Consider the following 20308-nt stretch of genomic DNA (forward strand, 5'->3'; position numbering starts at 1 on the left):
TCTTAAATGTGAATTATAAGTTTCAAAAGATTTGCGTCAGGCATTGGCACAATTTTCCATCTGCTTCCATTCGGGCAATTCTCTCAACGGTTTCTATTTTCTTTACGTTCTTTTTGTTTTGTTTTATACAATAAATTCACTTACCAGGAAAATCCATACCATCTCCTCCTTTTGTGTGACATTCGTTTTGATAAGTAGTCGAAGTGAATGAAAGACGACGGTTTTTTTTCCGTTTAATTTGATCTAAACTTTTGTTTTATATTTCCATATACATCATTCAGTGCTACAAATACAGAATACAACTTGTGCACAATCAACTTGAAATGTGACCTACTGAATAAAATATTATTATAATATATAAAAAATATTTTTTTTTTTACTTCTGACACTGAAAAGGTATCTCTTTGAAGAATTCGGAATAGAATACAATCCATCACAATTCATTTTTCATATGCTTTGAAGAAGAAGAAAAAAAACATGCGTGCATTTCATGCCAACCGAGTTAGTAAAATAGAATTATTATCATTAGAGAAAATTAACTTTTTTTCTTTTGATATGAAAAAATAACCGGTTTTCTTATTTCAAACCGCCAAAAAAGTATGAAGATCATCCAATAATGAGATTCGTTTAAATGTTATTGCATTTGATGTTCAAATATCACCTAGCGTTGGAACCATCATATTTTGAAAGTTGCTCAGTATTTCATAATCATCTAGGTTTCGTCGTTCGGTCATTAGATGCTTCGGTCTTGGGAGTGATAGACAGAGAGGGAGCTGTTCCGGCATCACAGAATGGTGTGTTATCAGTGCTTTTAATGAAGAAAATTCTTTCGCACATCCCTATACAGAATATACAAACACACACACACACACACGAAATAAGGACAAACGTATAAATTTAACTGTAATAAAACTAATCCGCTTAAGCAAACACCAATTATTATTATAACAGTCATTTTATTGGAAATTTACTATTGATTCGCGGCTACATTTCATTTTCACCGTTTAATTAGTTAACTTACTTTGATTTTGTATCCTCTCGGGGTCCTTAAAATGAGATAATGAACAACTTTCGGTGCTGGTGGCGGGGCACGTAATGATAATGCGAAACATCCCGGTTTTGTACTACTCTCACGCACCAAAAATTCACCGGGGCGCTTACGTCGCAACACCTCCAAGGAAATTTCACGCGGAACGCCAATTTGAAACCATGGTGCGTCCTTCAATTCGGTTTGTTCCATTATACTAAGACCACGTATACGTTTCTGTTTTGTCGAAAAGGCAAACATTTTTGGGCTTGAATTGGCTACAATTTAATGGCATCCAATTGCAAACGAAATGAAACAGAAATATCACCGAAACGTGTGCACAGGTTGATCGCAGGCAAAAATCAAAGAAATGCAAAGAAAAGGAATATTAAAAAAAATCAGTTGAATCGTGAAATAGACTGTGATTAGCTTCTTTAATTAGAGTAATTTATATGTATGACCGTGGTCGTATGCAATAAAAACATCTACGATAGAAACATTACATGAAAAAAGAAGAAAAAAAAAACAATATATTTACCACTGCTTGTTTCACGCAAAAAGTTTTGCTTGAAATCGAATTCGCAGTAGTCCTTTGTGCGTCGATTGTCCAACAGCACTGATGTCAAAGACTTGCGGCACGAATCGCCGAATTTGCTGGCGATCAGTTCATTTGTATCGCATAGTGAATCGTCCGTTATATTATCGACTTTCGATGTGATTTGCGCTGTTGAAGCTGATAGATAATTGCTGGTACTTGTAAAATTGTTTTCATTCAACAATGGACGGTATTCATCTCCACTTCGAAGCAAACTATTTGATAAGCGCTTCACAAGTGGTGCTTTATCAATAAATTTTCGACAATTGTTCAGGTTATACGATGTAGGTGAATTATCCTCTTCCGAACTCGACGATGAAAGACGTTGATTCGTTGCATTTTCAAGATTGTTGTTGTTATTGATATGACTGTATATTAGAATGGATAGACAAAGAGAGATCAATGAGATGATGATTATTTCTACAGCTTACAGTTTACAGGTATAACAGTTATTACAACCGAAAGCTTAAGATAATTTTAGAAATGATTTGAAGAGAAAAAAAAAACGAATTGGTGAGATTTGGTGAAACATTTACTTTAAGTTTTGTGATGAAAATAAATTGGTTGGACGCTGTCGGAATGGTGAACTCTTGGACAGTGCGAAGAAGCGGTTCATCGGCTTTTCGCCGTTGTTGTTGTTGAATGTATTCTTGTAATCGTTATTCATTTTTTAAAATATTCTCACTCTAAACTGTTGCACACGTTAGCAATTGAAACCACACCTAAATCACAATGTTTTCTGTTTTGCAAACACAATGTCTCATTATCACACCATCATCATCAGACAATTTTAGTTGATTCTTTTGAACTTTTCCAATTTGATTTTCGTTCAAACTTTTATCAATTTAGATGAACAAATCTTCAACTTTAATCCATTAGATAACTGTACTCAATCCCCCACACACAAACGAATTTTCCATAGAGTTTTGTGGATTGCTTGAAATTGAATCGTACTCAAAGACACACAGAATAACACGTTATACATTGTCCAATCGGAACAAATTCAAATTTAACGGAATTTTCGTAAATTGGAATTTGTGAAGTTTCTTCAATTAATCCATTTGTCGTATTGAATGTTAGCCAAAGAAATCCTTTTTGTTATGCATATTTTCACTGCGATGATCATTGTTTTTCTAATTCCATTAAATCCATGAACCACTTGGAATCAAAAACATGGATCGAGAGACAAGTCGGCAGAGTCTTTGATGAAAAAGACGCAGCGCACCACCGAAAAAACCCTTCAGCAGAGTTGGAGTATCAAACGTTGACTAAACGAATTTGATTTTTTGGTTGACTACCTTAGCCGAAAAAAAAGTGTTTGGTGCACATCATAGAGCACCACGCTGGCAAACATTAAGACGTGCTTCGCATTTTCGGCAGCGTGTTATGGAATGTGCTCAAATGCCTGGAATAATACAATTGTGGAAAATATATCATGCCGAAAATAGTGAGTGAGTGAGTGAGTGAGTGAAACGACAACGGAAAGACGGAAAAACGATACGCAAGTGAATGAAAACAAACCGAAAGCAGAGCACAGTCTCGATTGCTAGAGAAATGCGTTGTGATACGTCGCGAGGGGACAAAACGAGACCAAACACAAGTAAACACAAGTTTTTGACACGCGTTGAGTAAATTGTTGCCGTACTTACGGAGCATGTGGATAGCGGTAGCGGTAGAGCTGTGTGGTAATAGCTGCACATATTTTCATGTAACGCTCTAACACGCTGGCTACAGCCAACAAAAAGAACAGATAACACGAAAAGCGAATAAAAAAAGAGCACACACACGCATTGGCAGAGCGCGAGGGGAGAGAAAATTCGTTTGTTTTGCACACTTTGTTTGGCTGTGATTCTGATTCGTTGAATGCCTTTTGTTTTGATTCTTGTTCGCCACACATACCCTCCCGCCTGGAGATGCGCTCTCGTATGCAAAGGGGAATCCAATGGAGATTATCACACGAGTGAAGCAAGTGCTCGTTTCTCTATTTTAACGCGTTAACTTTTAACGAACATAGGGAATAAGTCGCACTTGCTCTTTTTTTTTGCAAAAAAAAACATCTGATGATCTGTTTGAATACGATGCTTAATTATATTTTATATTTTTCATTATTTGTGGTCAGCACACAGTACATATGCACAGTGACATGTGTACTGAATTTGAGCAGTTCAAAAATGTCCCATCTGTTTAAATAGACGCGTATCGCTTTGTTTGAATAGTTGTTCAGCTGTTTCACACAAAAAAAAGAGTAGCAACACAAATTGCCTTTCAAATACCCGTTCTTTTTGACGATTCAAATGTGGGAATATAGTTCACTGTGTCAGAACTTAAAAGCCAAATACAAAGTTGCCACTTTTACCATCCACGACTGATTTTCATGTTATCACAATTTGTGTCAGCAATCATTTTCACTTGATTTATATGCTCTACGGCGATAGACGGAGGGAGAAAGAGATAGAATTTAAGAAATAAAAAAACAGACTCATACAAACCAATTTACAAAACGAAAATGTTTGTAATTTTTTATTGTTGAAAAACAAATGAGACTATTTAAATAAAATTTTGAATCTTTAGTACTTATTATCACATCGATGGAATTCTTTTTACAATTGAATAAAATTTGCGTAAAACAATTTCATAGTGAATTCAGTTGGGTGTATTATTGAAATAAAAAATCGACATTTTATTTTTGGAAGAATTGTTCATGTTCTTTGAATTACGATCGTGAAGTAAGAAAAAGAGAGTAGAAACATTAAATTACGGCCTTAAAGTAGATATCCAAATCCTTCAATTCGTTTTCGTTAGGTGAGACTTTGAACGGCTCTAATTTTTGGTCTCCACTTTGGCGTTTGCGTTTATTTGATTCAAATTCGATTCTGGTATTTTTGGCTGTTGTTGGTATTGTACGTTAGCTTGATTCTGCGCTAAATTAGCCGAATTTTGTGCGGCCGCAACAGGAATTGCATTCAAGTTCTGATTACCAGCTTGTTGGAACTGTTGTTGGTTACCAGTTTGACCAGCGGGTTTTACATTAATATTGGGATTATTGATGTTTTGATTGCCAATATTCGATGGAGGCTGGTATTGTGCGTTGCCTTGTTGATACTGTGTGTTAATTTGATTTGCATTCATTTGACCAGGTTGCACTTGTCCTCGATTAATTTGTCCTGGATGCATTTGCCCCTGATTTACTTGTCCAATGGGCTGTTGGATTTGAGCATTTGGATAGGCCTGATTGGGATACACTTGTCCCTGATTGATTTGACCTGGATGCACTTGATTAGGATGCATTTGAACTTGTTGAGGATAGTTTCCTTGATATTGATACTGTTGCTGTTGTTGATTAGGGTAATAACCCTGTGGCATATTTGCATGGGGTGGCAGCTAGTGAAACACACGAGCATATTAACAGTGACGAAAAACATTTTGGTGTCATTTTCATTGTATGATTTTATTTTTTAAATAGAATTGTGTTCATTTTTGTCGCTAACACTTACCGCTCCTTGGGCAATCAATCGTTGAATTTCTTCTTGCCGATGTCGTTCAAATTCCAAATACTCTTCGTGTGTGAATTGCGGCTGATTATCGACTGTATCCCAGTTTGGATCACGATTAAATTCTTCACGCTTGGTTTGTGCGATGAATTCGTCTAAACTAATCAAATTATCATGGTTTGTGTCAGCTTCACGGAACACATGTTCTCGCATCCGTTCCATTTCCTCAACACGTTCGCGCATATCATCTTCGGGAAGGCCAGATTGATACACTTTATCCAATTCCTTTACGAACAATGCTTTCACTTCAGTCTCATCCCAGAAATCATTGCCATCAAGATCTACAAATTTAATTTCGATGATGGAATTACTTCGAATATTAGTGATCCATGAATATGATCAATTTACCGTGCATCATAAAGAATGTTTTTGGATCAAAATCGGCTGCCTCCATGTGATCCTGCTTCTCCCAAACTGCAAAACAGAAAACATGATTCAATAATGAATATTGCAATTATTTTATCATCATCATCTTCTACTACACCTTCTTCGAGTTGAGCTTTATTTCCTGGATGATGAATACGCTCGTGTTTGTTGTGTTTTTGGGTTTGACGCTTCAATTCTTCTTCGTACTGTTTTTTGTGTTCTTCATCCATTGCACGCAGTTTTTCTTGCTTTTCAAACTCCTTTTGCATCTCATATTCCTGAAAAAACGAATAGATTTAAATTCGGATAAAATAAAACACACCAATTGGTGAATAATTGATGAAATTACCTTGAAATCTTCACGTCGTTTTCTATCAGCCTCAGCCAAATCTTCGGATGTTTTGTGAATCAATTTTTTCTTTAAATTCCAAGAGAAAAATTGAAAATTAATCGAAAATGGTCAAAATGTTCAATTTTCAAATCACAAACCAAATCTTCAATTTCAAAAGTGTGGGGATTTTCGTGATCTACATGCCTGTGATCGGCAATCTTCAAATGTTCACGGTCTATGTCATTGGTGAGTTCATACTATTGAATTTTAAAGAAGATATATTAGACATGGATTGTATATGGATAAAGGTAAGGAAAAAGGTGTATTTTACAATATAATAACGATGTAATATATCGTTTGCAACTTACATGCTTAATGGCAGCCAGTCGAAGTCTTTCAATCTCGCGTCTTTTGATTTCGTCCAATTTCGACCGGACATGATGATTGACGTGCTCCAATTCGTTAGCTATTTTACCAGACTAGAGTCAAGAACAAGGGATAGTTAATGACTATTATTAAATTGTGGGCCTTCTAAAACCTAATGCATTGATTGTATTGATACATACGCGAATATCGACATCGGTGGCATTGTCTAGTTTTTTCCTAAATTCGGGGTCAGTTTCCAATGCATTTACTACTTCTTTCAAGTACCGTTCATACTCGAGAGCATCCTGGAAAACCAACGAATTTATCAATGAAAATTGTCATAGTTGCTATATGTGATGAAATTATTGAGAGATTTATGATTCATTATCATGAGAAGAAAAAATTCGCTGGAAAATTCCATATGGAATCGAATATTTCTCTTATCATTATTAGTTCACTTTGGATGAAACCCGAAACAAGAAAAAAAAAATCACCGCTCATATTCATAAGTAATTAGTTAGCTTACCTCTTGTACGCTTGGTTCAGGGTGTTCTTCGACTTGTTGTTCTTCTTTTTTTTTGCTCACTGCTCGGCCAACGACAATATTAACTAGCAAAGCTAAAGCTAGAAACCAAACGAATTGCTTCATTTTCATTAGCCAATGTGAACTGGTGCACTTGTGAATATGTTAAAATATTATTTATTGTCTATTTTATTCCAGAAACCGAAATATTTGCAGTCTGAGCAACTTTGATGTGATTTCGTCAATGATTTTTCTAAACTAAAACACACGTAGTCGCATCTGACGCTGACGTATCAAATGTATTGTTATTGACCATTTATAATAGTCTTGTAGAAGGTATATTACTATGATAAAAACTGACTTTAATATGATTCGTTCAAAAGCCACCAGATGTCGTTATGTGTAAGTAAACCATTGCTTTGACATTTCGGTCAGTCTTTTTGAGTTGAGTTGCGAGTGCTGCTGGCCCTAGTTAAAATATACTAAATAAATCGTGGGTTAAGAATAACAAAATAATAAAAGAATGCCATTACCGCCGGCACTGTTGAAACGTTTAGCAAAACGTGGCTTAGTGGATAAGAGTGTAAAACGAATACCAAGCGAAAAAGCCGTACAAAATGCACCAGCTGAGGAAATTATCGCCGAAGACTATGATGATGTTGATGAAGCTCAACCATTCGAGTACGACTACGATTTTCAATCGCATTCCAAGAAGTCACAACACAACTTTTGGAGCGAGCGATTGAAGAAGCGAATAGTTGACGGCAGTATTAACGGCTATAAAGGCTGTCCAAACAAATACAATATTCACCATAGATGCTCGCTATTCTGTGTAAATACATTTGGTGATGGTATCAAAGAACCGCCAAAGAGCTATGCAAAACGAAAGGCTCGATTGCTGCGAAGGTATCCATTACCCAAAGATTGGAAGGAAATCTATGACGAAGGAGTGTGAGTTAAAGAAATTTAGCATTTTGCCTCAAGAATATAGTTTAAATTGTCTTGTTTTTATTGTGTGCAGGGGAATTCATTACTATTGGAATCCAGTTGATGACACTGTATCATGGTTGCCGCCATCTCACCCGAGATCAGTCCAAACAAAAAGTGCAGCAGTGTTGCGTAGAGAATTAGAGGCTTCTCTGCCCGACCAAGACGAAAATGAAGAGAGCAATGTTCAACAAACAATGGATGGAGTTGAAGCGGGCTATACGAGTGATAGTAATCAATCAAATGCTGTACGTGAACAACCAAAGCCGACACCGATAAAGAAGCCGAAAGCACGCGATCTGGATAAAGTGTTGCGATCGAAAAGTGAAAGACGTATGAAAAAAGATGCAGCTGAAACAGCACTGGATCCAATGGACCCAGCTGCATACTCCAACATACCCAGAGGAAAATGGTCGGCTGGACTTGAGTGTGAAAATACAAAGACTGGTGCAGATTCTACAGTTAGCGGTGCATTATTTCAGATGCGACCGTATCCAAACCCTGGAGCAGTTCTAAGAGCAAACGCACAAAAAGGCCAGGATGACAGTGACGAAAGCGAGCACCAGGACGATTAGAACACATAAATCAAGCAAATTAAATACAAAAATAATCCGAATCTGAAGATTGATGAAGTAATTTAAAAGAAAAATAAAAAGCTGAACATGTTTCGAATAAAACCAATAAAGTAAAATCGTTTTTCTTATTTTTTTTCTTATTTGTTTTGTTACATTTTGGCAAGGATGTTTTGTTTGAAAATTGAACTAATTGTTAATTAGTATACAACAAAATATCTGGCGTCAATTGGTCGCATTTACACATCTTTGCGGTAGGTGTTACTGACTTTTAACATAAGAATTCAAAACTATTGTGGCTTGGTACATTGGTTCATCATTTGAAATTGTGACCACACAAAGCAAGTGAGTACTGCAATCGTTGCGACGAATAACTTGTCGAACACGAGAATAGTTCATACAAGCCACTGGATCGACGTACTTTCAAATTGTCTGGCGGGATATTTAAGCTACGAAATTTGTCTTATAGAAAGGCAAATTTAAAATGAAAGTGGTTAAATTTTGTAAGTACTAATAACAAATTTCTGTATTTTTTACAATTGAACGAATCAGATGGAATAGAAGTTAGAAAAGAGAATGGAGAATGGAAATTTTTTGATTTTTTCAATCAACTCTTTTCCGCGATAGTAATTGATGGAATTGATTTTGTGATTCAACGTGACCCACCATGAGGAGTGCAAAACACAAATATCCTTCCTATGTAAGTTTTCCTACAAAATCCCATCGACAGAATACATATGGGTGCTGAAGATGTCAATAAAAGCCATCAATTTAAGCAAGCGAGAAAAATTCTGCATGGTTTGATGTTGATCGCACATGAGGACCAATTAATGGTCACATTTTTGTTATCTGGTATTCACAATGAATATCCATCGATGCGTTATGTGTTGATGTCAAGATTTGACGCAGAATAATTTGCTCATTACATAAAAATAGCCACTTTTCGTTCACACCCTCAGTATTCACTGACTAAAAATTTAACATAGACTCTTTTTTGTTATATTGCTTACAAAGCTGTTCTGTATCTATCGAAAAATGACGCCAATATATAAAGCATATATTTTAATTGAATTGTAAAAATAAGTGGGACAAGAAAACTTTTTATTATCTTAAAAAAAAAAACAATTGATGTAGATGTAGATCGTTAGAAATATTTCGTTTTGGGCGGAAATATAACTCACACAACAAGATGTTGTCAATTGTTTGCATCATGTGCTCTAATGATCTTATTTCATTTTCTCAATACAATTACGGAGAGAACTCAATTTGATAAAGCGTGTTATAAACTTAAAATTCCTGAGCTTAAAATATTTTGCTATTGATTTATTTGCATTTCGTTCAGAGCTATTCCATCTGCTTCGATTCGGTTGTGTAGTTTATTTACTGCATGTCAAAAACTGCATTTGCCACATATCAACTTTTAAAAAATTCCATTCATATTATCATTTACATATATATAAAATAAATATTACGTTCATCATCATGTTCTTCTTTTTTCTTCAACGGGAATGTGATAAAAGAAGGCATTCATTTTATGTCGATCCATTAATAAGTGTAACAGCTATCAAATTTTAAACGTTTGCGTTTTTTCCTAATTTTTTTTTCCTTCACTTTTCATATGAATAAAAATAAGCGCAAAATAGATGAATTTCCATATCCCATTTACTGTCAAAAAAATATTTACGATTATTTCTGAATTCAAAGACAATTGAAAAAAAAAGAACTACTCGCTGATTTTTTTTAACATTTAAATATTGCGCAAACCGACTGTGATGTTGGTTCTCATTTCCTTGCCTATTCTACTACGATTTAATATTGCGGGGGCAAGAGAAAAGATTTAAGGAAATGACAGGATGTGTTGTGTTTTGCATCGATTTTAAATCGATTTTCATGAACAATATTTCTGTTGATAAAGTTAAGCCTGCGAAAGAATGGAAACGATGTTATTTTTCAAATTTTTATGGTTAATTTTTTTTAAGCAAAAAATTAAGATATTTACCGATCAATATTTCCGCATAATTTCCATGAATAATTCAATCAACGCCCGCAAATCCTTGACTGCCTTCAATCGCTTGCACTAGCTTATCTTTTAATTGTGAGTAATTCTCATATGGCGGCAAATCTAAACGGTTGAAGCTGGGGAAAAAAAGGAACCATTATTGTTGACCATTCTGTTTTGGACGCTATCAGTTCATGTGCACGAAATATATTAGAATATTTACCATGTATGTGCTCGCGGATAAGATTCCGGTGTGCCCCACTTTTCAATGGTAAACATTTGAGGTCCATTGCTACCATATAATTCTCTGAAACCGTTCATCGGCACACGTGATGTTCCACACGTGAATTGTAACAAACGGGCACGCATCTCATTCGAAAATGATAATACAGCACGCCAAAACCATTGTATTACAATATGATTTGCGTAGTAGTCACCTTTATATAATGTGTTTTTCTTCCAGTCTTTAACATCAATATTTTGAATACCACACATTAACAATTCCAATTCGTTTTCGTCGAAAATCTTCAGTAAAGCCAACGGGCATATTGAACCAAAACCGTCTAAAAAGCTGCTCATTTGCGATAAAACACGGGATACAAAGCGCCATTCAATGACCAATCTGCAATGGGATAATCGTAGTTTGTATGAATGAGAGTGCAATGGAAAGCGGCATTTTCTTTGTGATCAACACTCACCTTATGTATTCGTCTTTATTGTCATTTGTGACTTCAATGTTACCACCGTTAGGCTTGAGTTCACGTTGGCTGGTGTGGCCGAAAGTCTCCTCATCCACACAGAATGTGAGCATCAATTCACTTGGATCGTTTTCTTTGATCCACAGCAACGAATTGTAATATTCCATATCAACGGATTCCATGTCTCTTAAATCTATCGGTTTTTGTAACATCATTTTATAAAAAGGTCTAATGAAAAACGCATCTAATAATTTTCCATGATAAACAGCCATTCCAGCAATTTTTCCAATGAACCTGCAGAAATAAATCAAATGTATATTAGCGGTCTGTTGTGACCTCTGTTTAGCACTTGATGCGCACAATTGTGTTACTCACTTGAAATAATTTAAATGCTCCTCGTTGCACAGTCCGCTGAATGGATTGATTTGAAGCGTATAATTGTCCATAGCTGAATACTCAAACAGTCCGTAATATGGATTGAACATTTCCTTTGACAAAAGAAAAAACCATTCACGGGCCAAGCCACCGTAGTCGAGTCCAGCTTCTCCTTCGAATTCAATCCACAATTTTGTTTTCAAAATATCGGTTTTGTTCACGGTATTTATAATTCGATAGGAATCTTCGAAAATTGACGCTCGACGCACTTTCACTTCGAATTTATTAGGCACATTCGTCTGTTTAGAGAAAAATTTGAATTATTTTTCGGCTCCATCACATTCGGACGGTTATAGTATTTTGTTGATACAAATTAAATTAAAACAGGAGAAAAAACTCACTGGTTTCCTTAGCTGACTCTTAAAATACTCATATTTTTGTTTATAATCTCTAGAATAAGGTACTGCTTGGCCGGCTATATTTGGATTCGATAATCTTGGATCTTCCCATTGCGTTGTTCTTGTATCTGAATTTTAAATACACAATGTTAGGTACTGAACAAAATTCATGATCCAATAGATTGAAAGCAGTAAACTCACTGTGATCAATAAAGAAGATTCGACCATCTACATGAACACGTTCTTCCCAGCCTTCGGGCAATGGACCCAAGTCATCTTCGGGAGGTCGTGTTTGACTTGGCATTGGACTTGCACGACCAGTGCGTGGATCAATCCAAGAGGTTTTCTTTTCGTTGTGATCAATAAAGAACATGCGACCATTTGGCGCGATTTGCATTGTCCAGCCACTGGGAAGCCCTGCCTCTAAATTGTTTGTGGTGTGTGAGCTATCGCTTGTCGATGTTTCATCACTTGAGCTCTGCCTTGATTGACCTGTTGCGGTATTTGGACGAGCCGCTGTATTCGATGAGCCACTGTCTGCCGTGTCTGTATCCTCATGCTGTATAACGAATAAAAACACATAGGCATATTATCACTTTGAATTCAACATTCCGTTACAATAAAAACAAATGTCGTTCGATACTACACACAAAAAGCCCAAATCTTCGGAAAAAAGTTAATTTCGCAAAGACATCAACAGTGTACTAAATAGTTTATACAATAAGCGCGTGTTCACAGTAAGAAAAAAAATTGCTCTGTTATTAGATTGTGTTTAGCCAAGCGATTCAAATAGGCAATTATCAAAGCTAGCAATTATTATCGAAGTTTTACCAAAGGATGCTCAGAAGCAACGTCTTGGTGTGGTTCATCATCGAGAGATGCGTCATCACTACAGACACTTAGTGATGAATGATTTGAGTCGTTGTCATCAAATTGGTCATGCTAGTATTAGAGGTTAATTTGTGTGCAATTTTATCGAGACGTGTCAAAATTTAAATCAGCCCAAGAAATCGATATAAACCACAAAATGGGTTTTCGTGAACGGTTTTCAGAAACATGCATTATAATGATAGATGAAAGAATTCGAAGAAGTCAAGTGAATAAAAGAGAAAAAACATCATGCTATGCCATAAACAAAAAAAAAATGTTTATCTACCTGGTGCTCACGATCTTCTGACGCATCAACACTAATGTGGAAACGTCGTTCAAATTCCATAGCAGCAGCATCAATATCACTACCAGACACTGTGGTTGTGTGCCTACACGTAAAATATTCAAAATAAATGCATTGATCGTGTTAAAAAAAAATATCTATTAATTGATTGACAGCTGTTATCAAGTACCTTGAAGGCCGTTCCCATTGCGTTGTTCGGGCAATGTGGTTCACATAATATGTCCTACCTGCAATCAGCGATATTGATGAAACGTAAAAAAGAAATGTGTTTGAATTAAATTTACAGTTCAATGGTTTTTATTCAGAGAAAACCGTACCGTTTGCATCTTGACGTTCTTCCCAGCCGGTTGGTAGCGGATCAGCGGCGGACGATGTCCCATAAGCATCCTAAGAAGGAAAACATTGATTGAACATAGCTCACACATTTGATAAATAATATAAATAGTCGGTAAACTAACCTGGGTATGAGCAACTGTCTCAACATCGGGCTCCGTTTCTCCTTCATTTACTAATTCCCAATCTGGTTCGTTGTTAGTTGATGATGAGGTATCCGAAGCATCCAAATCACGAATAAATGCATGATATACTTCAAGCGTTCCCCTTACTCTGGACCGAGCGCTATAAAAATGACCAAAACAAAATATATCTATAAAATGAAGTCGATATTCAAAATTCGTGTCAACAATTGAGCCAAATAAATGAAAAAAAAAAGATAAACAAATTTATGAACATAAATCAGAGCACAACGCGCGTCGAATTCATTATTAATAAATGAGTTGAGTGCATAAATTTATCAGATATGTCGCGTTTCGATATTTGATGGTGGAGTTAATTGATGGTGGCTCTACCGTGAGATACGGTACAAAATTAGAAAATACCACCTCGATTTTGTACTGTGAATGCGTTCAAATAACGTAATGCATACGATAAATCTGATAAACGTATGGGATGTTATGCTTTGATATAAATAATATGATTGAAGATTTTTTAAAACAAACAGAAAAACAATAAATAAAAAAACAAACATACCCAACTGACCTTCTTGGTCGCAGAGGATAGCTTTTTGGTGCAATTGCACGATTTTCTTGTTCTTTGGGCAAATTCGCCAATGGTATTTCAACCATTCCGAGGAAATCATCACGCGTTAATCGATTCTCATCAAATACCTGTAACACAAGCTTGTGTTCGTTTGCTTTCACTTTGAAGACGAACTCCTCATTCCAAACAGGATTCAGCGTCTGTGTGAGTGAATTGTATATCAATTTTAATGTAATAATGATTAAATACCCATTTCATTTCAGAGATTCGTGTTTTTATTTACCTTTTTCTTGGTCTTTGTTAAAACTGAGTCGATGTTTATATCGCCATTAATAGTATTCAAATCTATTCGTACGTAAGGATCACTGTGTTGTTTGGATTCGTCATTAATCCGCATCGAAGCACAGCATAGAAGAGTCGAGAAAAACCAAGAAAGAAACAACAGCAAAGTCGCTAAAATATGTATTTTTTGCAGGTGACAAGAATTGCGCATATATTCCACTGGATTATATCATGTATAATTGAAACGCAAAAGGCACGTTGAATGGAATACAGACAAACAACTGGATATGTGCTTTTGCTCGTAATTCTTTGTTTATCGCATATATTTACCTTGCACCGAATATATCTTTCTTTGCTAGTGATTGTCCAGATATAATCTTGATTCGAAGTTGGCTCGTGCCCTCTTCACTCTGTGAATGAAAATGGAAAGCGTATAATTTTTATAACATGTGTTGAAAAAGATAGAAGAATATTTTTAATTTATTGTATTTTGTTGTTTTTCCGTTTTGAACGATTGGGCGAACAGTCATTGCAAAGCACACATATAAAACGTATATTTCTCCCTTACTCCCCTAGAGACTGATAGTGTGAGAAATGATGAAATGCCATCACGCCAAGTAGTTGAGAAAAAAATATCATGCGAAATGCTGCTTCTAACATAAATCAACACATTATCCAACATGAAATGAATATTTTAGCTTCCATTTCGCCGACTCTAGGCAAATTTATTGTCGATCTGCTTTTATGGATGGTTAATTGAAATCAGGGGTGTCATGAAACTGGTTTACAGTTTTTATTATTGTGGTGATCAAATCGCATGTGACCAAAGCATTCGATACCAAAACTAATAATTTGTAGTTAATTTTCAAGTAACAAGCAACGACCTTGTGCAAACAAAGTTGGGTTGTTGTGTTGTCACTTCCGATGTTTTTCTTCTGGCATGCATGTACGCACACACACACACACACACAAACAAACACAATTCAACGCAAGCAAACACACACATTGATCGTGTCAACGATTTCCAGCCTTCTCGCCTTTAGTTGACACAAAATCGGTATCTTTGAATTCTTAATTTGACTTTATTTGTTCGTTTGTTTGATAGTCCGTGTAATCGGTACTCATTATTTTGCTTCTGTTGGTGCTGTTTTGTTTATGACTATTGCTCACTTGCAGTGTGTTATAATTCACATTTCACTTTGGTTCACTCGCCCGCTCTTTCTCTTTCTCTTTCTCTCTCTCTCTCTCTCTCATCATGAATAAATGATCGGATATGTGCGTGGTGCAGAGCATGATACACGAGCGGCCAAATAACGTAATGCACTTCAATTTAGCATGACCCGAAGATCCAATTGTCGATTTTCTCTAAGTCGCCTTGCAAATTCTCTATCCATGTCGGCCACCAAACATATTAATCTACTTTGGCTTCTTTTAATAACTCTCCATTGTTGCTAAATTGAATCAATATGGCACGGGTCGATGTGTGCAAATATTCTAATATCAACATATAACTTCACACCAATCCCAAAATTTCGTTCCATTTTTCCATTAATTTTTCTTTATTTTAGTTTCGAGTATCGTTATCATTTCCTTGATTGAATGAATTTTATCTACACAATGTTTTTTTCGTTCTTGTAACATTTTCCCCATCATCTTGTTTTTTTTCTTCTTCTTGTTCGTATGTTTGTGATTAAGCATGTATGTGTGTGTACGTGAGTGTGTGTCCATTTGTCACAGTTGATTCATCATTTTCGAAGAATTTTCTATGTGTCGCAAAAGGATAATAATTAAAAGTTGTATGACTCACATAAGGTTCAATTGAACCTGGCAAAAAGCCGTAGATTGTTTCATCACCGTCACCACCATCCAAAGACATTTTGATTGAGTCGGTGCTTCGAAATGCCTTACTGCTTCTAGTTTTTCGATATAGTTTTTATCACTGCACTGATTCTTTTATTGTTTTAGGCAATTCTTCAAAGGAACAATTTGCGTCAATCAATTGTTTTTGGAAAGCATCAGCTTGCAATTTTGACGAAAAAAGTCCCTCTTTCCAAAAGAATATTTTTATCTCGACTTCTTCGCGGAATTTTTTGCTTTATTTCCAAATGTTGCTGTGATTGCCAACGTTAGTTGTGAAAAGGAAAAAAAAACAACCGTAATTACAAACAAATTCACGGTGAAAAATAATCAAACACGACAAACCAAACGATGGATAGAAACTTGAAATGAACTGACAATTTCTTCAACACACAAAGAAACGAAGTTCATGTATTGTTTTCATCAATTTGTTATTTATTTGTGAACCAATCCATAAGTTCGAAGAAAAAAAAACACAAATCGATACACAAAATATAAAAAAGTAAAACGATTTCTTTAAAACCGAACTAAATCACACGCACACGAAATGCAATGTTTGAATTTATACTTCAATAATAAAAAAAAACAGATTTAGTAGTATTACATATTTTTTCTTTTTTCTTCGACTTTCTGATCATCTCAACGATTGACGTGTGACATTCATTGGCTTTTTGGTTGGTTCGAAACGCAGTGTATCGCACACACAAGCGGCGTTAAATGATTTTTTTTCTTCAGCTGTAGGGTAACCACACACATTCTTTTACATACATCTGTGCGTTTCTGGTGAGCCGACCACTGGAGAGAAACGCCAGTCGTAAGCAATACACACACAAGAAAAGCGTGATTCATATCTTCAAGAGGAAGAGAGAGAGAGAGAGAGAGAAAGAGAGAGAGAGAGAGAGACGAAGATGGAAACAGTAATCGTAATGAATGAATGACTTAAACAATTGTTGGGCGTTCAATGCATACACATAGACGCGCATTTTGCGTCGTGGGTATATTGTGTAGTGTTTTCAATGTAGCTACGAATCTTTTCATATTGAAATACATATATGTTTGTGAATAAGCAACAAACGTTGCGTTTCATTACAGAGCTGTCTGAGGAATTGCGAACCGATAGATGAAGTGTTTATACCGTAAACACTCTTCAGTTAATTTGTTCTAGTTTGAATCCGTGGAAAAGGCATTCGTTCATCCATATCATTTAAGACCAAACACGAATTGGAAATTCATTTCAAATAGTTAGTTTGTTTGGCTTTTATTTCGTATCGCACCTCGATCACTTTCTTTCCATCGTTTTTGTCATTTCATTGTTTTGTTCATTAAACAATTAATTGACGAACACAGAGAGCTCTACGAATTTTGAATGCTATAATTGGGATCTCATGATTTAGTTCTATTTAATACTATTTACAATTATGATTATTTCGTTGTCATCACAGTCACAAAGCGCCAACAAAATTCACATCACTGATTCCCAATGAAAAAATGCAATGATTTTTGTGAAACTCAAAAAAATGAAAATTTCCAGAGACCCCGTATTCTCTATTCTAAGAGGAGAAATGAATTATTTGTTGAATTCAATGATCCGAAATGATGAAATAGCTAATTAGTTTTGTGTTTGATTTGATTGTACTATTTTGGCTTTGGATTGAGTTGAATTGAAAATGAATGAGTATGAAACGTTCGTATAAATAGTAGAACAAATTTAATTTTGAATATGCTGGACTGAGTAACGCAGATATGACAAGGAGAATTTTTCGTTTTTGGCGGTTTCTTTTCATCCAGATAAAAATGAAATCGGCATGGTGATTATAATTTGTTAAGTATCTATCATAACAAAAAGTTTAAGGAATGTTCCTTCTACAGAGATCGATTCATCACCATGGATTTGGGCTTTAGAAGGTTGAGATGGAGAAAGAGAGAATTGTGATGGATGGACAACTGAATCGTGCTGTGATAGCCATGTGCCAATAATCGTACCGACAATTGTTGACCGCATTTACCAAGAGAATCTACCAAATGAATTTAGGAAAAAGTCTGTTTTTGAAATTTTGAAAAATGTTTCGATATTGCCGTTTTTTGACTGCAATTTAAATTGCTAATTCGAAACTTTGGGAACGATTTTTGATTTTGATTTTCGATTTTCCTTTTGACTTTGTTTCTTTTTAATTTGAAACAGTACCAAGTATTATTTGTTTAGAACTATTCGAAATATTTGAAATTTTTGGAAGGTATATTTTGATTAATGTCGGCTTGTTCTTGGGTAGACAATAAAAGCATATATATATCATGGAACAAAAATCACAGTAGAAACATTAATTAAAAAAGTTTTTTTTGAGAACATATCAATGACATGAATTATGAATATTTCACGGTTGATTTCGGATTTCGAGTACTCCGATAATATTCCAAAAAATATAAATCGAAGCTAATGTCATATTGAATTTACAACAAAAAAATGTTTAATATATCTAAGGAGAATTGAGAAGATATCTTGATCTGAATCATCGTTACAATATTTCAATTCAAGGGTGAGATATCTTTATTGTTCGGTAAATTTTGAGCTAAGATAAACACTGTTTGTGATTTAAAAACTCTGTATCATCTTTAAATTTTGATACGTGCACTCAATTGCATGAGCATGCCAGTTTCATGTGAGCGAACTTATTCATGGTCTTTTTCAACACTAACACACTGTACACGTACATTGCGCGATCTTGAATCGTCCATATAACGTCTAATCAGATTATTGCTGATTTTGGCGACACAAAAAGATATCATTCATCTTAGCAATTCTAGCTGTTCACCGTTAAGATTTCCGTACGATGTTTCGTTCTCGTTCTTTCAGAGAGGCAAAATGAAATTGAGAAAAAAAGATTTCATCATTTTTCTCCCCTTATTTGAAGCAGAAAAACCATTATCCGATTTTGAAAAGCGCAACAGATTAGAATTTTGCACACATTTCTCGTGAAATTCATCGGCAATAATCAGATATGCAACTTTTGATATAATGTTCAACACTTATGTAAACATGCAATTTGGGAGTGGAAGCGCGTGTTGGAAATCTCACTTCGACCGAACTTTGATCAGGGCTGTGTCGTTTGCTCTAACTTTCGTTCATTATCATGGCTTTTTATTCAGTTTAACCAGGTACACTATACCGAATTGAAATCGGATGAGAAGAAAACAAAACGCATACCACAGTTGTATTGAATAGTGATCGCCTGGTTGGTCGCATGTTTGTTGAAGCCACGGTGGGTACATGTTGTAAAGAATTGGCACGTCGCCTTGGAGGTGGTTGAGGTCTTGCCGTTTCCCATGTTGGTCGAGCCGCTGATGTGTAACCAAACGGGTTATTGGTGTTATCCATATGAGGCCTCATAATATTTATTTTTTTTGCACTTTTCGCGGCACAAACAATTGGCTTTATTCGTTCTTGAAATACTTAATAATGATTTGGGTCGGCTAGTAAAAACATTTATTATGGAATTATTTGGAATGTCGTTACACTTTATAAACAATGAAGAAAAAAAACAACATCAAAAGTACACGGTACCCCAACGGCGGCTACTTTTTTTTAATAACTGTTTATGGTCCCATAATCATTAAACGTTTGCATGCCAAACGATTGAGTCACACACAAAATTCCTTACGGACGATTCTTATCCGATGTATTGTAACAAATCCACCGAAAACGTAGATAATTGACCGTATCTTGGAATCTATTCCAATTCGATGACTATTTCCAAACTATTTAAATTCAATTTAAAAAAAAACTAGCTTCAACCAGATGACAAAAACAGAAACAATGATAAACAAATACGATCGGTGCTCATCTTATTACTACTTTTGGCAGATTTTCATTCATTTGGCGATAAATTCAGTGATACTTTTTCTTTCTTTTCTACGGAAACTGACTACATGATTATCTTCGTTTGATAACCAAAAATTGTATGGCCTGTGAGGAATGTTTAACACTTTCAATTGAAATTAAAAACTGATTTTGCAATTGTGATTACATGGGCTCTGGCTGTCTCACATCTAACAAAAAGAATAACGAGCAATAGCGCAGCACACTCCCAACATTTGTGTGTATGGTGTACACAGAAATCCAAAGACACTGTGAGTTCCTTATCTGTCAAACGTGATGTGTGTATATTTCTTCT

General features: G+C 35.4%; 4 protein-coding genes across 17 annotated transcripts; 1 reads left to right on the forward strand and 3 right to left on the reverse strand.

Annotated features, from left to right (window-relative positions):
* Positions 1-221: 221 nt before the first annotated feature.
* On the reverse strand, positions 222-3015 carry LOC129578983 (EGFR adapter protein-like). The gene is made up of 4 exons (XM_055468417.1): positions 2159-3015; positions 1566-1990; positions 1022-1305; positions 222-839 (listed from the first exon to the last, which is right to left on the reverse strand). Exons 1-4 carry the CDS (start codon positions 2287-2289, stop codon positions 651-653), a joined length of 1029 nt encoding a protein of 342 aa, XP_055324392.1. The 5' UTR covers positions 2290-3015; the 3' UTR covers positions 222-650.
* A 1089-nt stretch (positions 3016-4104) lies between these two features.
* On the reverse strand, positions 4105-7032 carry LOC129578982 (nucleobindin-2). 2 transcript variants are annotated; one of them, XM_055468414.1, is made up of 9 exons: positions 6763-6943; positions 6437-6541; positions 6239-6349; positions 6029-6127; positions 5889-5957; positions 5658-5817; positions 5522-5587; positions 5117-5454; positions 4105-5003 (listed from the first exon to the last, which is right to left on the reverse strand). In XM_055468414.1, exons 1-9 carry the CDS (start codon positions 6889-6891, stop codon positions 4443-4445), a joined length of 1638 nt encoding a protein of 545 aa, XP_055324389.1. In that variant the 5' UTR covers positions 6892-6943; the 3' UTR covers positions 4105-4442. The 2 variants fall into 2 exon arrangements, with proteins under 2 accessions (XP_055324389.1, XP_055324391.1); XM_055468416.1 differs by lacking the exon at positions 6029-6127 and having other exon boundaries at positions 6763-7032.
* A 199-nt stretch (positions 7033-7231) lies between these two features.
* Positions 7232-8449, forward strand: LOC129578984 (polyglutamine-binding protein 1). The gene is made up of 2 exons (XM_055468418.1): positions 7232-7710; positions 7781-8449. The coding sequence occupies exons 1-2, from the start codon at positions 7283-7285 to the stop codon at positions 8319-8321; spliced, it is 969 nt and encodes a 322-aa protein (XP_055324393.1). The 5' UTR covers positions 7232-7282; the 3' UTR covers positions 8322-8449.
* On the reverse strand, positions 8412-20292 carry LOC129578979 (E3 ubiquitin-protein ligase Nedd-4). 13 transcript variants are annotated; one of them, XM_055468406.1, is made up of 16 exons: positions 16518-16915; positions 16090-16393; positions 14613-14692; positions 14284-14365; positions 13992-14200; positions 13421-13580; positions 13280-13349; positions 13132-13189; positions 12945-13047; positions 11990-12347; positions 11792-11916; positions 11391-11689; positions 11016-11309; positions 10541-10939; positions 10318-10454; positions 8412-10239 (listed from the first exon to the last, which is right to left on the reverse strand). In XM_055468406.1, the coding sequence occupies exons 2-15, from the start codon at positions 16156-16158 to the stop codon at positions 10352-10354; spliced, it is 2409 nt and encodes an 802-aa protein (XP_055324381.1). In that variant the 5' UTR covers positions 16159-16393; positions 16518-16915; the 3' UTR covers positions 8412-10239; positions 10318-10351. The 13 variants fall into 13 exon arrangements, with proteins under 13 accessions (XP_055324381.1, XP_055324382.1, XP_055324387.1 ...); XM_055468407.1 differs by having other exon boundaries at positions 16744-16826; XM_055468412.1 differs by having other exon boundaries at positions 14001-14200; positions 16744-16823.
* Between the last annotated feature and the right edge of the window lie 16 nt (positions 20293-20308).

Source organism: Sitodiplosis mosellana, unplaced genomic scaffold (genome assembly GCF_009176505.1).
Source record: "Sitodiplosis mosellana isolate CC-2019 unplaced genomic scaffold, AAFC_SMos_1.0 Smas_scaffold_6226, whole genome shotgun sequence".
NCBI lineage: Eukaryota > Metazoa > Arthropoda > Insecta > Diptera > Cecidomyiidae > Sitodiplosis > Sitodiplosis mosellana.

Excerpts from the sequence above, each read along its gene's own strand:
- LOC129578982 (XM_055468414.1), bottom strand. The coding sequence starts at position 6,891 with ATGAAAATGAAGCAATTCGTTTGGTTTCTAGCTTTAGCTTTGCTAGTT. Across the intron at positions 6,350-6,436 it reads CCACCGATGTCGATATTCGC|TCTGGTAAAATAGCTAACGA; the intron begins GTATGTATCAAT and ends TCTTGACTCTAG. Across the intron at positions 5,588-5,657 it reads TAAAGCTCAACTCGAAGAAG|TTTGGGAGAAGCAGGATCAC; the intron begins GTGTAGTAGAAG and ends TCTGTTTTGCAG.
- LOC129578984 (XM_055468418.1), top strand. The coding sequence starts at position 7,283 with ATGCCATTACCGCCGGCACTGTTGAAACGTTTAGCAAAACGTGGCTTA. Across the intron at positions 7,711-7,780 it reads GAAATCTATGACGAAGGAGT|GGGAATTCATTACTATTGGA; the intron begins GTGAGTTAAAGA and ends TATTGTGTGCAG.
- LOC129578983 (XM_055468417.1), bottom strand. The coding sequence starts at position 2,289 with ATGAATAACGATTACAAGAATACATTCAACAACAACAACGGCGAAAAG. Across the intron at positions 1,991-2,158 it reads TTTTCATCACAAAACTTAAA|TCATATCAATAACAACAACA; the intron begins GTAAATGTTTCA and ends TCTAATATACAG. Across the intron at positions 1,306-1,565 it reads TTTGCGTGAAACAAGCAGTG|CCAATTCAAGCCCAAAAATG; the intron begins GTAAATATATTG and ends ATTAAATTGTAG.
- LOC129578979 (XM_055468399.1), bottom strand. The coding sequence starts at position 19,524 with ATGAGGCCTCATATGGATAACACCAATAACCCGTTTGGTTACACATCA. Across the intron at positions 13,350-13,420 it reads AGACAGTTGCTCATACCCAG|GATGCTTATGGGACATCGTC; the intron begins GTTAGTTTACCG and ends TTTCCTTCTTAG. Across the intron at positions 13,048-13,131 it reads CAATGGGAACGGCCTTCAAG|GCACACAACCACAGTGTCTG; the intron begins GTACTTGATAAC and ends TTTTACGTGTAG.